General features: G+C 35.6%; 3 protein-coding genes and 1 non-coding gene across 6 annotated transcripts; 2 read left to right on the forward strand and 2 right to left on the reverse strand.

Moving 5' to 3' along the window:
* Nucleotides 1-596: 596 nt before the first annotated feature.
* Nucleotides 597-4,523, reverse strand: LAC14 (laccase 14). Its single transcript, XM_086645445.1, has 6 exons — nucleotides 4,428-4,523; nucleotides 4,174-4,325; nucleotides 3,233-3,477; nucleotides 2,359-2,487; nucleotides 1,141-2,100; nucleotides 597-802 (listed from the first exon to the last, which is right to left on the reverse strand). Exons 1-6 carry the CDS (start codon nucleotides 4,521-4,523, stop codon nucleotides 672-674), a joined length of 1,713 nt encoding a protein of 570 aa, XP_086501571.1. The 3' UTR covers nucleotides 597-671.
* Nucleotides 4,524-12,294: 7,771 nt separating this feature from the next.
* Nucleotides 12,295-12,375, forward strand: TRNAL-AAG (transfer RNA leucine (anticodon AAG)). Its single transcript has one exon. It is a non-coding gene; the product is annotated as a tRNA-Leu (tRNA).
* LOC147565044 (uncharacterized) lies at nucleotides 12,328-15,479 on the forward strand. 3 transcript variants are annotated; one of them, XM_086651440.1, is made up of 10 exons: nucleotides 12,328-12,653; nucleotides 12,819-12,914; nucleotides 13,072-13,146; nucleotides 13,221-13,289; nucleotides 13,379-13,455; nucleotides 13,558-13,646; nucleotides 14,018-14,147; nucleotides 14,708-14,798; nucleotides 14,903-14,968; nucleotides 15,200-15,479. In XM_086651440.1, exons 1-10 carry the CDS (start codon nucleotides 12,468-12,470, stop codon nucleotides 15,323-15,325), a joined length of 1,005 nt encoding a protein of 334 aa, XP_086507566.1. In that variant the 5' UTR covers nucleotides 12,328-12,467; the 3' UTR covers nucleotides 15,326-15,479. The 3 variants fall into 3 exon arrangements, with proteins under 3 accessions (XP_086507566.1, XP_086507567.1, XP_086507568.1); XM_086651442.1 differs by having other exon boundaries at nucleotides 12,419-12,653; nucleotides 12,819-12,945; XM_086651441.1 differs by lacking the exon at nucleotides 12,819-12,914 and having other exon boundaries at nucleotides 12,351-12,653.
* Nucleotides 15,480-15,482: 3 nt separating this feature from the next.
* Nucleotides 15,483-21,799, reverse strand: DPE1 (disproportionating enzyme). Its single transcript, XM_086651439.1, has 16 exons — nucleotides 20,669-21,799; nucleotides 20,501-20,563; nucleotides 19,479-19,567; nucleotides 19,323-19,383; nucleotides 19,126-19,204; nucleotides 18,552-18,688; nucleotides 18,136-18,294; nucleotides 17,956-18,032; nucleotides 17,596-17,735; nucleotides 17,491-17,522; nucleotides 17,315-17,389; nucleotides 17,159-17,231; nucleotides 16,987-17,075; nucleotides 16,806-16,850; nucleotides 16,567-16,719; nucleotides 15,483-16,061 (listed from the first exon to the last, which is right to left on the reverse strand). The coding sequence occupies exons 1-16, from the start codon at nucleotides 21,092-21,094 to the stop codon at nucleotides 15,951-15,953; spliced, it is 1,809 nt and encodes a 602-aa protein (XP_086507565.1). The 5' UTR covers nucleotides 21,095-21,799; the 3' UTR covers nucleotides 15,483-15,950.
* Between the last annotated feature and the right edge of the window lie 1,814 nt (nucleotides 21,800-23,613).

The raw sequence follows: 23,613 nt of genomic DNA on the forward strand, positions 1-23,613 counted from the left end.
CTCGTTCGTGTCGGTGGAAGAATCCATAGGCATGGGGCTTATAGTTCACAACGGGGATTCCAGATTTGTGGCAGCTCAGGCCTCCACAGCCAGAGCTAGAAATAGCGAAGAAAGCGAAGCGATAGCTATCCTCCAAGGACTTCAATGGGCAGAAGATAATAATCAGGAGTACACGATGTTAGAAAGTGACAATATAAACTTAATCAAGCATCTTCGAGATAGACGACACTCCATACAATGGCAATCAAAGGTTCATATGGATAGAATTAGAGCTATCAAAGATAGGCTTAAGCATGTGGTCTTCAGCCATACCAAAAGACAGAAGAACGAGCAAGCAGACAAACTAGCTAAATGGGCGAGGAAGAATAATAGATCCAAGTTATGGAAGAATGTACCTTCTTTTTTAATTTCTAAATACTGTAATAGTGTACTGATTTAATTTAAGGGATTTTTCAACAAAAAAAAAAAAAAAAAAAAAAAAAAAAAAAAAAAAATAGAGCTGCATGGGCTATGGCTAAGTGAAATTCCAATTGGACTTATAAGTTAAAAGCTTCCCTATCAGCCAACTTTCCCTCCTCTCCATTTGCCACTTCACCTTCAAGAAAAGATGATTTTGTGACCTTGACTGCAGCAGAAAATGATGCTTGACTTCTAGTCAATAGTTGACTTTCTCAACAACTAGGTAAATCCTGAGGAGGTTGAATGATACTAGTTTTTGGACTTTGACCATTTTTCACTATAAAAACCATATTCATTCCCCAACTTGCATGGCGCTCTAAGTGACAATGCATGAACCAAACCCCTGCAAAAAAAACAATCAAAATATAATAAAAATTATGGAAATGATAAAGTTACAAAAGATTTTGACAAAAAAAAGGTTGCCAGCTGATGTGGCGGGTGTGGTTTCAAACTTTGACCAAATCTAGACCGTTGAGAGATGAAAATCACAACCGCCACATCAGCTGGGAACTTTTTTTCGTCAAAATCTTTTGTGATTCTAGGATCTCTCTAAAAATTAAACCCTCAAAAAAGAAATTGATACATTTTATTCGAATTAGTGGACAAATTTCATGCATGTATGAAGATTTATCATCTTCTATGTTAATCAATCAAACACCAAGATAGTTAAATAAAACAAACCTGGATTATTGGCTTTGAATCTAACAGCAACCCATCCATTCTTAGGAACTCCAACTGTAGTCTCTTCTGGTGGATCAACAAGATTATATCTCAAAGGGTCTTTCTTAGGATCAAAATTCCCAAAACCCCAACCAACAACATAAAAGCTATACCCATGAAGATGAATAGGATGATTATCACTTGCTAATACATTATTCCCTTGCAAAATCATCTCAACATTAGCATTATACTCCAAAACCTTCACCTTTGTACCAAAACCCGGCGTAAGAAAGTTCGCCGTAAAGTTATCCCCGGTATAGTTAAACTTCCTCGGTGGGTAACTCGGAAAATCCCTAGTAAAAACATTAGGAATATTATAGTAATAAGCTCGAAGAATATCGATCTTTGGTAGAACAAAACTAACGTTGTTTATACTTGCGGCAAACCTCTTACCAAATGGACCAGTACATGGTTCATCATGACTGCAATTTAGAAGGTTAACCGAAATTGTATAAAACAAATGAGTGTCAATATTTTTAGGAACTTTTGTTGGATGTTCTTTACTTGCTAGACTTAAAAAACCCTTGGTGAAATTTGTCGATGCTTCGGTGTTATTATAAGGAGGTAATTGTGGAAGGATAAGAGGTTTTGATTTAAGAGGTTGATAAAAATGACTATTTTTGTATTGAAGAACAGCCGTTGTTGTAGTATTATCGAAACCAGAACCGAAAGCGCTTGCATAAGATCTAGCAGCCATGAAATATGTATTAGAAGGTTGGTTTGTTTCTAATAAGAGATCCATAGATTGACCTGGTGTAATCATGATGTAATCCGTCGTTAATGGTTTCGTATAAAATCCATCTGTTCCTACTAATGTCATATTATGACGGGCAATCGCGAAAAACATGTCCTCATCCATGACAGAGTTGATAACCCTTAGTAAATATCTTCTACCAGGCTTCACCATCAGTTTGAAGGTTTCTATATGAAAGGGCAAAAAAATAGAAGATTAGTAAAATATAAAGAGGATTAGATTAGTTTAAAAATGTTATTTTAAGGGATAACATTGAGTTTGACTCAGACTCTTAGTTAACACATTGATTACACAATCTGTACCCTTACAATTAAATATTGAAATTTTCAGGCGACGTCGGTGATAAAGTATGTGACTAGGAAGATGTGACATTCAACTTCTGAGTCAAACTCGGAGTAAACTGTAAGGGTGTAATTAAATAGTACCTTGTTTTGAACATTTGTAGAGATAACCAGGTTGGCCATTAATGGTGTATGCATCTGAGAGTATAGGTTCTCCACCTGTATTATTTGCTTTCTCTTCTATTTCCATTGTGTTTGATTTCCACCATTCACCTGCAACAACAAGAGCATACTATATCTCTAAATTTTATTAAGAAGATAGTCAATCAATTAAAATTAGTATAGGGTTGGGAAGAAATCCAACATTGTCGTATGAAAATGTTTTCTCAAATTTTAATATTTCTTCCCTCTGGTCCTTCTTCACTATTATTTTTTCATTTTTTTTTTTCTTTACATGAACTCCAAGAGTCATTACATTCGTTGTATCACATACACATATCATTGATATTATATGAAGTCACATCATAAATTGACTAAGCCTTATAACTGGCATCCTGCAAGACATCTTGCCCAAAGGCCATATAAACCCTTTAAGGCCATCCTATGGAGCCTAAATAAAGCTCATTTAATCGGAATTGATGTCCAACAACTACACCAAAGATTGGGGGACCTCTCTTATTTCCTCTAATCTAGTCATTATATTGATTAGTTATAAACTTAACTGTGACACTCCGAACCTTAGCAGTTATCGATATTGTTTCCGCTTTAGATCCAAACTCAACTCCAATAGGTATCGGGTTTTCCTATAACATATGCGGTTTGACATTTAATATATTTTGATATCGACTACTTAACATCAAATTAAATACTATCAAATATCAATAGTAGCCCAGTGCTAAAATTGTTGAAGCAATAACTTCAAACTCAAAAGAAAAGTTCACAAAATGATCACCAAAATTTTTGCTTAGTTAAACCTAGGAAATATGATGTACAGAAATAAGATTTGGATTAGAGTTACCTAGTATAATTGGGACCTCAGCATGAGGTTTAGGGAAGGGGTAATTAGATCCACGCTTAGGATAAACTATGATGGCACCATGAAGTGTCGCTCTTGCCCATCCACTATGTGCATGCCACCATAGTGTCCCTTCTTCTGTAGTAAAACTAACCCTATATGTGAACATTTTCCCGGGCCTGATTGGACATTGTGTTATATATTGAGGCCCATCTGACCATGGATTCCTTGGTTGTCTCACTCCATGCCTGCATCAATCTCAAACATATAATAAATACATCGGTAATACATGGGCTGACCCACGTATCCGAAAACATCTGGCGAAGGCAAAAATTGCAATTTGAGCGCGCACTTGAGTTGCAATTTTTTGCTTTCTCGGGTGTTTCGGGCAGCTGGGTCGGGCCATGTAGCATTTTCCTACGAAGTCCGTTAGCTATTCGGTTAAGTCTAACTGACTGTCTAATGTATTCTTACACCACAATAACACCAATTCTATATATGTATTTATACACTTCAATGACACCAATTTTTCTTAAGGCTTCACACTTGATCTTAACATTGAGGTTACACCTCTAAATGTGAGTTCCACTAACAATCATTATGTATAGTGGATTAAGCACATAACTGTCATAAAAAACCCTTAACCCACTACCAAAACTAATAGTACTAAACATACCATCAACGAAAATGATTTATGTCTCGCCACATGATTGTTTGTTCTACGCGACTAATAGGACAAGGGACGAAGCCGTCATTTCACACCTAAGACGATCAACGTGGTGGGCGGGCGGGCGAGCCATACGTCCTCATACGGTCATACCATCAAACTAGACCAACCCACCATCTCCTAGCCTAAAGGCCCATGTGACTTGCAAACATGAATTCAAACATACTACACATTATATATACATAAACAATTGTAGGGAGATGAATAAGATATATACCAATGAAGGGTGATGTTATAATTGGCCTTGTTATAGACTTTGATAATTGCTTTATCTCCTCTATGAACATATAAAGTTGGCCCTGGAAACATTCCATTTACTGTCAGTATCTTCTTTGTACTGCATAGTCTGGTATAAGAAGTTGATCTCACCTGCAATGTTAAACATGTTATTGGTCTATCTTTCTTGATCTAAGGAGAGAGAGAGAGAGAGAGAGAGAGAGAGAGAGAGAGAGAGAGAGAGACGGGACTAACAACAAATTTGTGATGATGGGTTTTTGCATAAGCTTTCTGAAGAACACAAAAAAGTATAAGAAACCCTAAAATCTTCAAGGGGGAGAGAACTCCCATGATCCTCACTCAATAAACTTCAAAGTTCTTTTCTTTTGATTCTCATTTCTTTGTGCTCTCTTGCTTGTATTAGAAAATGTAGTATATATTATTAGAGAAGAAAATTGATATGAAAATAAATATTATATTTTGTGGAAGAATTAATGTTTTACTTAACTAAGGAAATCATATCAAATAAGAATCAAAACCAACCAAAAAAAAAATTTAGCCACATAATTATACATGTTGTTGGGAAAGTTCTCAAGGTGAGATTATACTGGCAAAAATGGAAGCTTCATTAAATCTTTCCACATAATTTTGGTACACATTATTTCTTGATTATTGCAAAAAAGTTTTTTAACAAGTTCCTCACTGATTCTTATTTAGAAAAAGAATTAATTTTTTAACTAAAAGTTGTATTACACATTTAGGAAGATCCTACAAGATTACATTGGACATTTGATACCAATAACAGCACAAACCTTTATTTTTTATTTATTTTTTAACGTGGACGATACATCACGAAGATATAATGCTAAGATACATCAAGATTCATGAATTGAATAAACACTATAACCGCCTGTTTTTTAAGACATCCTCCATCCTTAAAGGACATATATCAACCTTAAAAGTCATCGTAAGGGGTCTAAAGTCCATCTAATTTACTTTTACTTTGTTTATTCCTAAGTTCAGTAAATCCTGAATTTCCATACCGAGGGATGGAACTATAGCTAGGCGGAAGTGGGCCATGGCCCCTCTCGACCTAGCCGTAGTGACCTCCACTATAGCCATGATTCACAAGAATGACCACATATAACACGTATAATACTTAATAAATAGCATGAATTGTTAGCAGCTTCTTGGTAGGACTTTGTGATTGCAATCCAAGTGACCTGTGTTTGACCCCACCTAATAGCGTGTTTTTTTATGTTATATTAATCACTTTGAAATATTTATATTATGTTTTTATTTTAGGGTTAATTTCGTTTTGGCCCCCAATTTGTGACCAACTCGCCATTTTAGCTTCAATTGTGTCCGGCAGTTCGTTTTGACCCCCAATTGTGTTTGACCGTTTGTTTTGCCCCTAATTTTTGTCAAATATACCATTTTTGCCCTCGTGGCATTTCTGTAAATTATTTTGTTTTTTTTTTTCAGATTTTTTTTTTCTTTTTTTACTTTCTCTTTTTATTCTGTCGACTTCTTTCTCTATCCTCAATTTTTTTTGTCTCTCTCTCTTTATTATGTCGTTTTAACCCACCTTATTTTAGTTTGTATCTTCTATTCTACCAACTAACATGAACTTTCACATGGTATCAAAAGCAGGTTTGTTAATCCTGTGTTCCTTTTTTGCTTCGCACTTTCCCGACGATTTTTTTCTAATTGTTGTGATTCCGTCATCAATCGATCACTCGGTCTATCTTTCCACTCTTGTGTTTTTCGGCTCATCTTCTTTTGGATTTTCAAGAAGAAATTATATTCAAGAGTATCATTGATTGTGGTAGATTGGGTTGTTTAGACGATCTTGTCTCATCTCCCTTCATCTTCCATACTCAATCTAAATCTTCTTCTCCAATATTCAGTTCAAAGAATTTCACAATAGTTCCCTCTCTTCTTATCCATCCGTCTTATTGGTCCTCATGACCTTTCATAGATCCGAAGATACTGAATGAGATGTTCTTTCATGTAAGGAAAGGTACTCTGTCAACATAGTATTGCTTCCTTCTTTTCCAATCTTTCTCTCTCTACCTACTGCGGCTGATTACCCTTGGGATAATTATTATAGTCCGTTTCAAGTTGTTTTACTTGGAGTTGTGAATATGCATATTACCTAATCAATGGCCATGGGATATGGTTGATGAATTTGTTTGTCAGATTCAATCCTTTTATACACATTCAAGTATTGAACAACCCACCCATTCTTCTTCAACTTATCTCTCTCAGTCGATCTCAATCTCCCTCTCGGTTCCAACCCGAGTTCACATCTTTCCATCGCTCACTCGGGTTCACCGAGTTCATCACCATATCACTCGGCTTCACCGAGTTCATTAATCTCTCACTCGGCTTCACCGAGTTCATTAATCTCTCACTCGGCTTCACCGAGTCCATCCCTCTCCATCTCTCTCGACTTCATCCGAGACGAACATCTATAGAGGTTTATACCTCTTTACCGAGTTCATTATTCACTTGGATCTTTTCATGGGCAGTCATCTTTCCCGATGCCACCAGCTTATGTAATGTGGTTGTAAAGTAGTATTCAATTGGATATTGTTTTAAATATCACTCAAGCTTTCTCTCTTCCTTCTGCTTGTGGTGTTCATGCTCCTTTCATCAATCATGATCCCTTTGTGAGTCCATCAATCAATTTGTTTTTTTGCTCGAAGATGACTTATGAAGATTTTTTTTTCTTCGGTACATAGTAATCAGACTATGTCTTTATGTGATGGTAATCAAACCATCTCTTCACTGTGAGAAGTGATGCTTATCTTAATCAAGACCATGGAAGAGACCTCCTCCGCAATAACTTTCAAACTTCCGCAATTCTTGATTTTTTGTTTGGATCGATTAAATTCTCCTGAGCAGGTTCATCAATCCTGTTTCATCAACTTTTTTTTAGCTTCCACTATTACCGACGATATTTTCGTTGTGATTAAGTAATCGATATATCACTTTGTTGATATTTTTTTCCAAGTTCATCTTGTGATTCTCATGAGCGGGTTTAACAATCTTGTTTCATCAACTTTTTTACTTCCGCTATCCCAACGATTTTCTTTCATTGTGATTTCACTTTTCAATCACTTTATTGATTTTTTTCGACTTTTGCAAAACATTTTTGTCGTTAGATGCAAAGAAGATCTTCTCAATGGTCATCCATCCCAGCTAATACATTAAGCTTGGTCATCGGTCAACAGTATCAACTGTGTCTTTTGTTCCTGGATCTCAGGGACGTGCTCAATCAATCATCCCTCTTTCTCACAATTCTTCACGTGAGATACTCGTTGGATCTTAACAGGGTCATTCACACAACCATACATTAGATTGGATGGAATCCACAAATCAACCTTGTTTTTCTAATCCTCAAGGTTATCAAGTTTAGTAGAAAATGGCATACACTCATCTTTTTCTGTTTTTTTCTAATATCAACAACATACCCTCTATATTCATGATATAGAGAATCAATTAAGGACTAACCAGTTCAGATCATTATCTCTGGATGATCACATTCACACAAGTGATCCGTCATCATCCAACAATCATCTTATGATTCTTTTAAGTGGATTCAACCACTAAACGAGTCGGTTTCCAACAAACCGCAGAATATCTCGTCCCTTCCGTAATGTTTATCGTTGGACAACTTCCACTGTCCCTCTCTTCTCAAAACGGTCTTTGCCGAATCGTTTCTTTCATCCGGATTCAAGCTTCCGCGAGTTCCAACAAATTTTTTGTTGTATTTATCGTTCAATCATCACTGTCGTGGATTTGTTAATGAGGAGTCGCAAATTTCCACACATCATTGATGGTCGCTCTCTAATCTCATCAATTACACCACCTTTAAAATCATATTTAGTAGGATATACTACTATAATTTTTGCTTCATCTTGATATTTCTCGTATTCAATCTCTCCCCTCCAACGTTGTTTGATGTATTCAATGTTGTGTTTTTTTTCTTTTCAAAACCAATTGAATTTTGGTTTTTCGAACTTCGTCTCTCTAGCTCACCAGAAATTCGATTGAGAACTTTCTTTTTTTGCCGATCGACTTTCCCGGCCTTTACTTCGACCGATCGAAATCCTTCATCGATTCAGACATCACCTTATTAGCCACCACTAATTTCTTTTCAATTTGTGAGTAATCGTCCCTCTTCCTCTCGATTTGTAATCCGACGAGCTTATCTCTATTTCCCGATCATTCAAGATCGATAATTCACATGGTGTAATCTCTCTCTATGCCATCTCTCTCTCTCTCTCGGCCATAACCCTCTCTCTCGGCTATATCTCTCTCCCTCACGATATCACTCGTGGATTGTAATCTCCCCCTCATGGTTTCTCTCACGTGAGTGTGAAATTTCACATGGTTTCGAGACGCTATCTTTCTGTCACCTCACTTCTTTTTGTGACACTATGTCTTCATCATCCTCTTCATGGATCCGCCGGTTACTATCTTCTATCATCAACTACATATGGTATCGTTTCCTCCTTCGTTTGTTGATAAATTTGAAGCTGACCTCCCTCTCACCAAATTTTATTCAAGCTCGAGAAAGAAAGAAAGCAAAGAAGAAAAGAATGAGATTCAAGCTTACGAAAGACAAAAATATTATATCAAGTTTATGTGCGATTACAAGTTCAAGTTGCAGACAAAGAATTCAGCATCATTGGTAATTGTTTGGCATTAAACAAAAGTTAAAATTCAAGTTCAAGTTCAAGTTCAAGTTCAAGTTCAAGTTTGAATCCGATCATATGCGAGCAACATTCATCTTTTCCAAGTTCAATCTTCAAGTTGGAAACTTCACAAGCTCCGTATTCCAACTTGAGGGGGAGTGTTAGAGTATAAGGATCGAGATGAATCGAGATCCGAAGATATCCAAGATCAACCGTCCAAGATATATGAAGATGAGACGGATCGACATCAAGAGATCCGACGATCAAGATGAGTCCTAGATATTGGAAGATATGAAAGATATCGAAGATATATTTAGGATATCTCTTGTAACTATTTAATAGTAATATTGAGTAGAGATTATATTGATTCCTAGTTTAGTTAGGAGAAACTAAGAAACCCTAAACCCTATAAATGAGAGATAGGTTCTAGGAGTTTAAGCATTCGATTATTAATCAATCATTGTAACGAATCACCACAATTGTGGATAATAAAGTATGTAGCCGTTCTGGCTTTCTCCGTGGATGTAGGTCGTGATCCTCCGACCGAACCACGTAAATTATCGTGTTCTTTATTTTAGTTTGTATCTTCTATTCTACCAACTAACATGAACTTTCACAGTTCGGTGGTAGATAGAAGTCTTTTTGTGGTTATTGCGTAAAGGATGATTTTACCATTCCTTTTTGAAAGGTTGAATATCGATTATCTCATTTTATTGTGATGATGTAGTTACAAGATTTTTTTTTCCTATTACTGAGTCTCAAGTCTCAATTAGTGAATATTTATTACTTTGAAATATATTATAAGTCTCATGAAACTGAACAAATGTCATTTAATTAATTTGTTTTCATGATATGGAAGGGAGGGCCACACATGTAATTGTTAGATAAAAGCAATTTTAGCTTATTTTGCCAAACGCATGCTACTAAATTTTTAGTTAGCGAAAAGCACATCTTGAGACATTACCTAACGCATGCCACCAAATTTATTTAAGCACTTCCAATTAAGTGCTAAAATAAAAGCAACTACTAAAAAATTATGCTTACCCATATAAAGCTTTATTTTTAAAATTGATTTCAAAGACTACCCTTGAAGGTAAAGACTAAAATGAGAGCAGTGAAGTGAGAAAGTTCTTCCGATTTTGTTTTTCAGATCTATTCTTCTTCTCGTGTTCTTCAGATTTGGTCTGCTTGATAAAACTTTTGTTTTTTTTTATTAATTTTTTTTGGAAACTTCTTTTTGAAGAAGATGATAATGTCAAGATGATTTATTACATGAAAATCACAAGAGAGAAAATGGTGGTGGTGGGATTTCTTCATATCTGTAAATTGAAGATAGAGAAACACGGGAGAGAAAGAAGTCCAGACTTAAAGAGGGATAAAATAAAATGAAAAGAAAAAAAAATCTGACAAAGAAACAAAACGAACTTAGAAAAGTGCCATAGGCACAAAAATGGTACATTTGACAAAATTGAGGGTTAAAACGAACTCCCGGACACATATGCGGACCAAAAGGACTCCGGACACAATTGGGAGCCAAAATGATCAATTGGTCACAAATTGGGAGCTAAAACGGAATTAACTCTTTATTTTATATGATACAATTATTATCATTTCAATAGGAGTTGGCCTCCCATGCAAGACTGGACCTCAAAGATTCTGCCACAAAGATTTTTTATTTATTTTCCTATGCAAAACTCAATTTAGATCTGTAAAGTATTATATGGATAATTATCTCAGATATCTCAAGAAGACACTAAATTCCCTAAGTGTACTCTTGAGGTATCTCTAATTTTTTCGACTCGATACTTTTAGTATTTAAACCAATAAAAACGCTGATGTAGCCTAATCGAGTGGACACGATAGGTAGTGGCAGATATAGGATTTTTACGTCGAATTTAACCCGCAATAATCAAAGTGGCAAATGTAGCCCGATCGAGTGGCAAATCTAGCCCAATCGAATTAACCCTACCTAATATTTTTTTTTTCGACTTTTGCATTGGAGATGCCCTAAATTCTAACTTTTCGAAGAAACAATGCAAGAACAACTCATGATCTAGCCTATTCAGTACTACTGTCGCGAGCCCATTTGTCTTCCGCGACCTAGTACTTGACTCGTTGTGTAAAAAGTCCACTTTTTTACTTCGTACGTACTTGACATTTAACCCTTGGCTTATAACGAATTTAATTGTTTTCTAAAATAAAAATTAACATTAAACCAAAACAAAATCAAAATAGAAAATGTAAATTTCATCTATAATATCTTTCCTAACATTTTAACTTTAAACCATTCAATTTATTACTCATCAACATTGTCATAGTTGGTAATGTAAAATTCATCTGTAATATCTTTCCACTTTAACATCTTATCGACAAATATCCATTCCATATCCGAATAGATCCTTTCCTGACAAGACTTACCACAAACCAGTTGCACCTCTAATGACATTCACTTTGTTATTATTCTATGACATATATGGAAGGCAAGATGTGATCACTGCTTCCAACATACGATAAATACGACCAGAAGCGGAGCCAAAAATTAGTTAAGAGACGGGCTGAAAACTAGAAGTAATAAAGAAATAATCTCAAAAAATGGTGTTGTCGGGCTCGAACTCGTGACCACTGACCACCACGGGTTAAAGCTAATATTTCACAGCGTTTACCACTCAACTAAAGATCTTCATGTGAATCTAAGTACCACTTACCTTTATTATCCTAATCTCGCCCGGGTACGACTGACACAATAATAAAACTAATTATGGCTTTTCAAAAAACGAATAACATACCGAAGAAATCTTTGACAAAAACAATTGGAAAATGGCAATCCCTCAATCTGCCTTACATAAAAATAAATGTTGATTCGTCTTTTACAGATATTAGTATTAATATTGGAACTAATTTGATTATTCATAACTATCAGTCAAAATTCATGGAAGCGAAAGTACACACGGCTCGAGCAAGAAATAGTGAAGAAATTGAAGCTATAACTATTCTTAATGACATCTTTTGGGCGGAGGAACATAATTAAAAGACATCATCATCGAAAGTGACAATATCAACCTGATACAACATCTAAAAAACCCAAGGCACAAAATCTAGTGAAAATCAATAGTTTATATGCGTAAAGTGAAGGATACCAGGAACAAGCTAAATAATGTCGAGTTCAACCACGTAAATCACAATCAAAACACTCAAGCGGACGAGTTGGCGAAATGGGCAAGAAGGAAAAATAAGTCTAAACTCTGAAAATATGTTCCTCATTTTCTAGCTAATATATATTGTAACGCTCTTGTGAATTAATGTAACGAAATTTTAACAAAAGAAAAATATTCGATCTTAGGGAAATATGAATGCTTCAAAAAATAGAGAAGGATTAATCGAACAAATATTTCTCCAGTCTATTCAGTTTCAATAATGTTGAGATGGCCGAGTTGGTCTAAGGCGCCAGATTAAGGTTCTGGTCCGAAAGGGCGTGGGTTCAAATCCCACTCTCAACAGATTCAACTTTTTCATCCTTTTATCTCTCTCCTCATCTTCTTTAAGGAGAAGAGTTATTCTCCTCCTCCCATTAAAAAAACCACCAAAAAAGATGTCTCTCTCTCTAACCTCCTCCTCCTCAATTGTTTCTCTCTCCACCAAGTTCAACAGGCTTGATGGTAGTTACTCCAAGTTCTTTCATACCCAGAAACAATGGAGAATCAGAGCTTCTTCTTCTTCTCCTTCAGCTCCAGCACCTGGTGTTGATTTGCAAACACTTGAATCTGCCATTTCTAAGGTTCTACTTCTTTCTTTCTTTTTACTTGGTTGATTTAGTACTTACAACTAGAACGGGCCGGTGCTTCAACTAGAATTGTTTTTTTTTAATACTTATACATATTTTCGTACTCCAATTCAATGCCGATCGATAAACAAGTTATTGGTATGGACTTGATTGTTGGAGAAAGATAGTGATGCTGCCAAAGAGGCACTTGATAAGCTAAGAGAAATTGGATGGGCTAAAAATTGGAGTTCTCAACCATATGTATCACGACGTATGGTCAGTCCTCAATTACAAGTCTCAAGTTCTGGCAAGTGCTATAACAATTTAATAAAAATGTACACGAACCAATCACCGTCTTAGTACTAGCTTAATGTTCAAATCGTTCGTGATAAAATAATTACTTAGTAACAATAAATATTCTTCATTTGTGCAGACATCGCTTAGGGAGCTAACAACTTTAGGGATTAAAAATGCAGAGTCTCTTGCAGTACCAAGCGTACGGAACGATGTAAGTATTGTTTATATTGGGATAGTTAATTTTCGATATATTCTTCATTAATTTGATATCATTGTATGATGCAGGCAGCTTTTCTTTTCACAGTTGTGGGTACTACCGGGTTTCTTGGTGTGATTGCTGGCCAACTTCCTGGGGTATATCAGATAACCTATTCTTCAAGAACCCTAATTCATATTACCAATCATTATTTGTTGGTATATGAACAAGATGATGGAATGTGCAGGATTGGGGTTTCTTTGTCCCATACTTGCTTGGGAGTATTTCTTTGGTAGTTTTGGCCATTGGGAGTGTTGCTCCAGGGTATGTCTCTCTTCATTCTCCCTTCGACTTCACTATATCATTCGTTTGTTTATTCGTTCTTTTATGCAAACTACAAATTTTAGTGTAATTTTTGCTATATAGGCTTCTTCAAGTTGCAATTGGTGGTTTTTCATCGTTTTTCCCTGACTACCAAGAAAGAATAGTGAGACATGAAGCTGCACATTTTTTAGGTAATCTCTAATAAGCATGAACCGTAGCCCCATTAAAAAGGTCATCTCTAATAGGTATCGAACTTATGAATGTATTGACCAAGGATAACCAGTACAATCCGAATATATAAAAATGAGCTTATTAGGCCTTCGTCTCTCAAAGGCGAGTAGTTAGTAGGTAACCGTGGCAAAAAAAAAACCAAGTTTCGCCTTTGCCTTCGCTATATTCGGGTATATGATACCACGAAGATACATCAGAATGGGCAAAATTAGGTTTTCTTTATACATCTATGGATGCTTATGTATTATAACGGTATTCTTAGTTCTTTTCGTTACGTTTTTAGATGATTTTGAAGCTAATGAGTGGACTTTGTGTTGTTCTTGCACCTCAGTTGCATACTTGCTTGGGCTCCCAATTCTAGGGTATACACTAGACATTGGAAAAGAGCATGTCAATCTGGTGGATGAAAGGCTACAAAAACTTATTTATAGTGGGCAGCTTGATACAAAAGAATTAGACAGGTAACAATACTTATCTTTCTTGTACTCAAAATCAGCTTCAATGGTGCCATCATTACTGAACTTCTAGATATCTTGATAACTTTACCCCACTTGAAATTGGTCGCGATTTTTCACGACATGTTGACTTTCTTAACTTGCGTTTCCCGACATGGCTTTAATAGAGAACCAAGAACCTCATCACTGGAGATCAAACATCGCTTAATACTACGGAAAACAATACAATTACCACCGTACCCCGAAGGGCTTCACTGTAAGGAAAAACATAGTCTCACATGGATAGTTTTTCTTTCACTCTTTTCTTAGGAGTAATTGAGTCTCAGCCACTAAACTATAAGGGAAATGAGGACTCGGTAACATGGAGATAGAGAAGTGAACTATGTGGGACTATAATTTCCTTACTATTTGTAATGAGGCAGTACGGCGAGGCACTCTTGACAGGGGAACTACTTCATATAGAACGACGACTGCTTTTTAGAAAACATCCAATATGCCACACTGATACTAATGTATCACCTATATATCGTGTATTAATATACAAAAAATGTTCAACTGTTTTTTAGGCTGGCAGTGGTGTCGATGGCTGGACTGGCTGCTGAAGGCTTAGAATACGATAAAGTAGTAGGCCAGTCGGCTGATCTTTTCTCTCTCCAGGTACATACATATGTAGTCTACATATACTGGATACCAATCTCGAGCAATAATGAGATTGCATAGTTTATATTTCTATCTTATAAACGAATTACTATATTTCGCAGAGATTTATAAATAGAAGTAAGCCAACGTTGAGCAAAGAACAACAACAAAATCTCACAAGATGGGCTGTAAGTTTCCTCGTCATATTATGCATAACCCAGGTGCTTAAAAATGGTCATTATAACGAATATAGCAGCCAACACTTTCGGTAACAATCACCCGTTGTTACTATTTTGTTGTTTTCATTGCTATGAGAAAGTTAAAACGCCCCAGATAGTCGTAAAAAGTAATTTTCATATTTAGCGATGATATCTCATTTAAGAAGCTGGTTTTATCTTCTTACCGGATAATTTATGCAGGTTTTGTTTGCTGCATCTATCTTGAAAAACAACAAAGTTGCTTATGAAGCTCTAATGTCAGCAATGTCGAAAAATGCTACTGTTTTGGAGTGCATTGAAGCAATTGAGAAGGTTGCCCTAGCTTAAAGTGTTTTATGATTTTTAGGCAATAAAAATCTCTACTTATAATATACAATTTTCGGAAAATAACCTAGTTAAATATATTTTCCGATTCTAGCACACCTATTTGTTTGTATATTTGGTGATAATAAAAAATGGAATAAATTTATAGCAGAAGAAAGTATTAAGCAATCTATTCTTGTATTCCTCATTTTTTTCTCCCACATTGTTCAAGCAAAGTTGGAAATTTAAGAAACAGAGTAATGCGAACCCGATAACTAGGGTTTTTGCCACAGAAATAAATGTAAGAAATAGAGGATAAATATAAGAGCTTTTATGTTTGTATTTTAAAGATCACATGATTCTCAAAATCAATTCTAGAGTACATTGAGCTTATCTGAGTCTTGATGAGATGATAATAACAATAGAAAGAAACGATATATCGGTTAACTCTTTCTGCTCCAACTGGTACGAATTGAAGTACTTTCGAACCTTATTCCTCGAAGAAAATTGCTTTCGAGTTTGAACCTGAACTATTCCGAAGACTTGTATGCAATGAGTTTCATATCGAGAATGGAATTTGGTAGTGACATCCGTGAATCATCAGAGTGGTTAAATTGTCAAGAGATGAAGTCGAGAAAACTTGCAGTCTCTATGAATTTAGTCTTCCATAAAGTGAGAGCATATCTCTCAGCTTCTGTGCTTCTGGTTTCAAGTCATCAAAACTTAAGGAGCTGGGCATCCTCCAATTCCAATTCCCAAACTGTGTGAGAGAACAGAAGAAATATGAATATACTGAGATTTAAGTAATAGTTGTCATCTTTTCTTCAGATATACATAAGAATGAAGATTTGTCTTGTCGATTATTTCATCTTACAAAAATAAAAAATGGTGCATAACAGATCTGGATTGATATTAACTTGCTTTTTATCTGCCTGCTTACGACTCAGGCTGATTTTGGGTCCATTTGAGTCGGACAAAAAGTAAAGTCCCAGTTAAGCGCCTATTGTCGAAAACAACCTGAAATGACTATCGTGCTTCGGACCAAAACAAGTCAGACTCAGGCAACTCAGTTTCAGAGAAGTCAGACTCAGGCCAGTCAGATACTAAAACAAACTACCTTAGTGTAAAGTTACTATCGTGTAACTCGTGGGTGTTTCAGAACGAAGGGTGCAACAAGTTTTTGTCTGTAGAAATACTCAAAATGTAAAGGCAGAAATTTGTGTGTCGGCACCGATTTGGATGTTAAAAAGGAATTTTGGTCTTACTTGTGTTGCTGGAATATTCATCCTCGCAGAACTTCCCAATCCGAGGACATCCTGCATTGGAATGATGGCAGTTCTAGCTACTGAAGATAGTACAACACGCATGAAGGTCCATGAGATATCACCTTCTTCGGATAATGAGAGATATTCGAGTACCTACCAGGATAACAAAATAGTGTTACTTTATCAGATCGAATTGTCGTTTACTCAAGCCTGTACTAACTGGCAGCAAAAGCACTCACACTTGATTTTTCTTCCTGTTTCAAGCTTTCCCACCAACCCCGAATCTAGAAACATTTAACGTACAATCAATAATTTAGTTTTGCTTATACAAGAAATAGGAATCTGATATATGGGGTATAAATGAAAAAAGTATATTAGTTAGGATGTAGGTAATCTTGGCCGAAACGAGCACACTCTCACCGTGTCATTATCATGAGTACCAGTATACACCACTTGATCGTGCTCATGGTTATGAAGCAAATGAGGGTTATCTGATCCACCTCCAAAACCTATGGCAAGAAAATGGAGATCAAGTTTACACAACACAAATATAATTGAATAAACCCTAAAGCGACGTGGTTGTGATTTTTACCGAACTGTAGGACAGCCATTCCAGGTGCTTTTATTGCCTTCCTAAGTTGAACAACATCCTCTGTTATGACTCCCTGCATTTATCACATCACATACTAAGATTACAAGAGGGATTAAAGAACTTTTGATTCGGTATCAGTCTCTATAAAGAATATACCAGGTCTTCTGCAATTATACTGATATTTCCTACAGCTTTGAAGATGGCATCAAACAACGCTTTCTTTGGTCCAGCCTATCATCAAACGGAAAAAAAACAAAAAAAAAACTTTTCTTGTTCATCATTGGGGATTATTATATAATATAAGTACTACTTCTTTGTTATATAGATCTCACCTTCCATTGGCCAAATGTTGCAATCTTTGATTCTGCACATTTGTTCAATTAAGGTTATTATGATACATATAAAGCAAACTGTGACTCAAGCTTAGATGGTTTTACCAGCAGGAACTGCCCAAAATCCAGCAAATCCACGAAAATGATCTATCCGGAATTCATCGTAAAGATCATTTGCACGACGAATTCTCTGTATCCACCAAGAAAAGCCCTCAGTCTCCATAGCTTTCCAATCATATAGAGGACTGTAAGTTCACAAGTATCAAAAAAGAAAAGAATGTAACCATATGTCAAAAAGACAGAGTAAAGTAACAGGAACCACATAAGTTTTACGGAATTGTTACTTCAATGCTTGTCCTATATAGACTATCTCAAATTTTTGAGGAACTAGCCATTTTTATTTACATGCACAGAAAGTCAGAAACAATTAATAGTTCACTTGGTAGTATGTGGTTTGGTGGTAACCTGTCCCAAAGTTGACCGGTTTCGCTGAAGGCATCTGGCGGAACACCACTAACAAGAACTGGAAAACCACTTCTGTTCTGCCAAACAAAATATTTCATAAATAATCAAAACCAGGTAAGGTGATGTTTAACTTTAGCTTATATGACGAATATCTAAGGTAATCCACATAGAACAACTCACCAGCAAAAATAGTTTCTTATTTGCCCAGACATCTGCACTATGATACCCCACATAGATAGGCATGTCTCCCATTATCTTGATTCCCCTCATCTTGGCGTAGTTACGAACCTTCTGCCATTGCCTCTGAAACAAGAACTGTTGAGCAACAAATGTGCTGATCTGCAATTCGAAGCACAAAGATATCATGAGACTGTGAAAATGGTTGAAAGTTTAGGAGTTCTTCTTTAAGATTTAACTTGATCTATCTCTTACTGGAACTAAGAAATTGACTACTTGTGCAAGAATTTTACATATTCTGTACAAATGTACATCTCTGCTTTCTTCTCAGCAGCATACTCAGTTCCAAGAAAAATTTAGACACTTGTGCTTGTCAGATACTATGGATCTTGGAAAGAGTTTGGATAAAGAGTACATACAAATTCACTTTCAGTTTGGCAAATCTCTTCCAGGGCCACAAGATGGCGATTTTTTAAGGGTTCAGGCCACTCATTCCAAGAGAATGCATTTAAAGTGTTGTCAATTGCCGCAAAATAAGCTGCATCCTCAAGCCAACCTGAACAGAGGTAAAACATAAAAGATGTTTAAGATTTACACGGAAATCAAAATGCTCATCAACATGAACAAATAACAGACCTGATTAAGAAAGAGATTGCAGTACATGTTACTTGTTGACTCTATACATATGACATATAAAATGGTGTCATGAAACGAAAACATCGAAATAAATGTTCTGGGCGTATCTAGTGATATGATCATTTGATCAGAATTTGACAAATGCTAAACAAAGAGGATTAGTATAAAAATTCAGGGCATATACATTATCATGGAAGGAACAAAGAAAAAAAAAATCTATCCATATGCTACCACATTTCCAATCTTGACTTTAAGCATTTACGTGGTATGTATTACGATACAATTCCGAATCTAACTGAATCCAAAATCATCAGTTCCCTACTTCTGAGACGAATGCTACGAACACCTATATCTTACCAGCAATCTCAGGATCTTTGCGAAAATCTTCAAGCTCTTTTTTCAGCTCACCTTCACTCAAAAGAAGCCTCTCTGCAGCCTAATAATTTGATTAGAATAACAGATTCCTGCTTTAACGTATCAATTGTTTCTAATATCTTTAGTCCTTATATGAATGTGGCGAAGCAACAAACCTAATGTTTCTCAAATTAGTTTACCTTGGCTATTAAAGGTTCTTTCACATCGGCAACAGTTGAGAACTTGACACGTTCTTCTAACCTACATGAATGGAACCATAAAGTTAGATAAGAAAAAATACATACAGAAACAAGATGAAGCTGCTAGTTATCCAGTTAGCAATTAATATTCCTCACAATGGTTTTGGAAGCTCATCCTTCTTCAGCAAACCATCCTTCACTAGCTCTTCAAGAGAGATCAGAAGAGTATTACCACAATTTGCATCCTATATGAAACAAACATGAAAAATTACACTCAAGTACATAAAATGTGCAGCAATCATAACCTGCCTGACTTCATTAGGGCTTAGGCATTCAACTAATGGAGGCAATTACCGAAGTCAAGATAGCTTTGTTAAATGTTAAGCACTAGAAGGAATAAGAGAATTACATGATGCCTATATGTACTCATTCATCTAAGGGTGTGAGATGAAATCAGAACTCGAAAGTATATGGACGGTAATAGTTGAATATGCAACTGCTCTTTTCCGTATCTATACCAACAAGACATATTAGATGCTAGTTGCTGCTATAGTGGTTTACTTATGTCATACAGAAATATCAATATTCTATTTAGCAAAGAAGATTTCTTTTTAATACAAACATGTTTTGGAGACATATACGACATGAAAAGGGTTTATTGTAGCAGCGTAGAGCGATAAGCCATGCAAATGAACTACATTGAATCGTGTGCTGCAAACCCAATTTTTTTTAACTCGTCTTGCAAAGTACAACTAGCTAAATGCACAAATTCCTACCACACATTTAAGTTATGGTCCACAGAGGGCCAAAGACGGAACCACCGAATGAGATGTCCTCGGCCTCTCTTCATACGCATAATTCGAAGAGACAGTTCAATTTCAAAACTGCAAACACCCAATTGCCCTATGCCCCTATTGCCTATTCCTCTTATAACATAACCATATAACAGGTTACCGATTACCGACTAGAATATGCAAGCTCAATTACGACCTACAACACAATTCTATTTGTAATGAATGCATATGCCAGCCCTAAGAACAATATTACAACAATTCAAAAAGTAATTCTTTAAAAAACTTTCTAGCACACTGAATTCTTCATCTTCTCACTCATCATGGAATGATAGAATTCCAAAATGCGAATGAAATTGTCCACTAAGTAATGATCATAGAGTTCACCTGTCCTGAATATGGTGATCCTTCTTCATTGGCTCTCCTCCCAGGGGGAACAAGAGGAAGAACCTGAGAATAGTATATCAAATTCAACAACATAAACAATCATCCAAATACATTTTCTGGAACAAACTAGGTCAAATTGAAGTAAAATTAGTAACAAAGAAATCGAACCTGCCAAACTGAGCAACCAGATTCATGAAGCCAATCCAAGAAATGAAAAACCTCTTGTCCAAGATCACCAATTCCATAAGGTCCAGGTAAAGATGTTGGATGAAGTAAAATACCAGCTCGTCTCTGATCTTTAGGGTCCTTTTTCGGACACCAATCTCCATAATCTTCAGGTAAATCTTCTCCAACACTAACAAGATCCATTGACATTGATTCTTTCGAAATTTCAATAGCTTTTCTCTTGCTTCCAAACTTCAAATCATTGAAAGAACAAAGACCGTTTTTACTTCTGATCCTTACTGAAGAAGTATCTGAGAAGAATCCTGATCTTTTGTTAGATTGGAGAGGCACTTCAGAAGAAATAGGAAAGGATGAAAATGACAACGAAGACGACGATGATGATGATAGAAGAAAGAGAGAATTCGACATGAATGCTGGTAAACAAAAACGAAACAGTTCTTCACTGAGTAAGAGAGAGAGAGAACTAGAGAGAGAGAGAACTAGAGAGAGAAAGAAGAAGGAGACATTTGTAATGTGAAGAGTTGTGAGGAGTGATCCGCCATTGTCGAAACGGGAGGGAGTTTTCTAGAGAGAGAAAGTTTTTAGAGAGAGAGAGAGAGACGTTGGATAAGGAAAGGAGTCGGTGAGCCGTAGAACTGAAATCAAGGAAGAAACACTCACCGATCATATTGTTCTTTTATGGCCGTTAGATGTTATTGGAATATTATTGTATCAGTAAAATTGGCGAATCGAGAATATCTAACGGTAAAGGTGGTTCTTAGATATACGTAAGATGATCTAGAGTAATGGGAGTATATTAATCACGGCTTTACTTCAAAAGGACTTTAACGTTTCCATGGCTCTTCGTAAAACGTTAAAAAGGTAAAAGCTTCCTTCCTTTCTCCGTTATGAATAATCCAACTTTGAGCACTCTAAATTAACAGGGGTGAACGTTTCCTACACTTCTATTGGTTTGATTAAATTACTAAAAATAGAGAATAGAGATAAAGAGAGAACTAGAGATAGAAAAAGAGATTAGACAGAGAACGAGAATAGAGAGATGTTTTCCAACGAAGGTTGTCGTTCAACGACTTTGTATCAGCGACAATTCAAATGAAAGAGATGAGATGACTTGGAGGAGAAAAGGAGATTATGTGGAGGAGGTAAGAAAAATATAAAAATAAACAAAAAAAATGTTTACAGAAATGACAAAAGGATAAAATGGTAAGTTTGACAATAATTTGGAACAAAACAAGCTGACAGACACAATTGAAAGCCAAAACAGAAATCCCAACACAATCGGAGATCAAAATGTGTAGTTAGTCAAATTGGGAGGCCAAAACGAAATTAAAAGTTTAAAATATCATTAGAATATCATTTTGGTTGTGGGTTGTATTTTGAGGGTCCAATTCTGGGTTATCATTTAGAGGATCAAGTTCTAAAGGCGTTCCCATTTGCTGCATTGGCTCTCCGTACAACTAAATTTTATAGGATACCCGGAGGAAAAATTTATCCACAGTCACAAAAAATGTTAACACAAACCCAAGGTTATATACACACAACACAAACCCTTTACTTTTCCCTTCATCTAATTCGAGTTTATAAGATTAAGTACCAAGAGCATCCCCAATGCGAGACTCGAGAAACTTTAAGTGACATGTAGGATTTAGTAAGTTTTTATGCAGATACTCCAATGCAACACTCAATTAGAATCTCAAAATGATGTGGTCTCATTTAATGTTAAGATATCTAAAAAAGAAGCTCAATACTTGAATTTTCTTTTGATTATCTCAATTGTCTTAGAACATCTCCAATGCGACACTCAACAAAAAATCAGCTAATCCAGTGTGTCAAGTATGAATTGAGATTCTCTTTTGTAGGTGACACTATTGAAATCTTCAATTTAGAATACTTTTCCAATGCAACACTCTAAAAACTCAACATTAATTTTAGATTTACTCTTGCTTTTTTATTTTAATACTATATAAAATGATGATGTGGGTCAATTGAGATACAACATTAATAAATGTTGAAGTACTCAAAAGAAACTTGAGTTTTCTTATGAGGATCTTAACATTTATTGTATTGAGATTTAAGTTGAGTGTTGCATTGAAGAATGTTTTTTTGAAAACTCAAGTAATTCTAGGTGTCAATTTGAGTTTTTGAAGTTGAGTGTTACGATTGGAGATGCTCTTAGTCAACCCACTTTATATTTTAAATCAAAATGAAGTTTTTCTTCATATCTACATTTTTTTATTGAATTAATGAATTACATGTGTAACAAGTAGATTCCTTTTTGAGATCTCCATTGGAGACATACAAAGTTTAAAGAAACTCAATTTAGCCACATAAGAAAGAAAATCTTGATTGAGACTTGATACATAGGAACAATTAAGTGTTTTTTTTGAGTTTTGAATTGGAGATGCTCTAATATTGATGTTATTCTACATGAACCTTAGACTGCACTCTGACAATGAACACAATTATGTGTGTAATCTAAGTGTCAACATAAGTGAAGAAGAAGGTGTCACTAAGGTGTAAGTGAGAAAAGATATAAGTAATGGGGGTGCCTTTAGATAAATAACAAACTTGGTAGTTAGTGGTTGTTAGGAATAACAGAATCTGTTATTCCCTTCTCTCTCTATAACTGAAATTGTAAAGGCTTATATAAGCTCATTCTCTTTGATAGAACCATTATGAAATTCAATCGATTAATGAAATCTTATTCTACTTTGATTTCTATCATGGTATAAGAGCCTGTGATTTTTTTTTCCTGTTTCTTCTTCTTCTTCGAATCACTTTCTCTCACTAGAAATCGAAATTCATTCTCATTAATCTCTAATGGCTTCACAATGATCACATTCAGTTTCATCTCCAAATCTTTCTTCACCAAATACTTCCATAGCTAACATAACAAGTTTTGTCTCTGAGAAGCTTGATGGATCGAA

This window comes from Eschscholzia californica, unplaced genomic scaffold, assembly GCF_041429995.1.
Source record: "Eschscholzia californica isolate CP2 unplaced genomic scaffold, dmEscCali1.0.p SCAF_1, whole genome shotgun sequence".
Taxonomy (NCBI): Eukaryota; Viridiplantae; Streptophyta; class Magnoliopsida; order Ranunculales; family Papaveraceae; genus Eschscholzia; species Eschscholzia californica.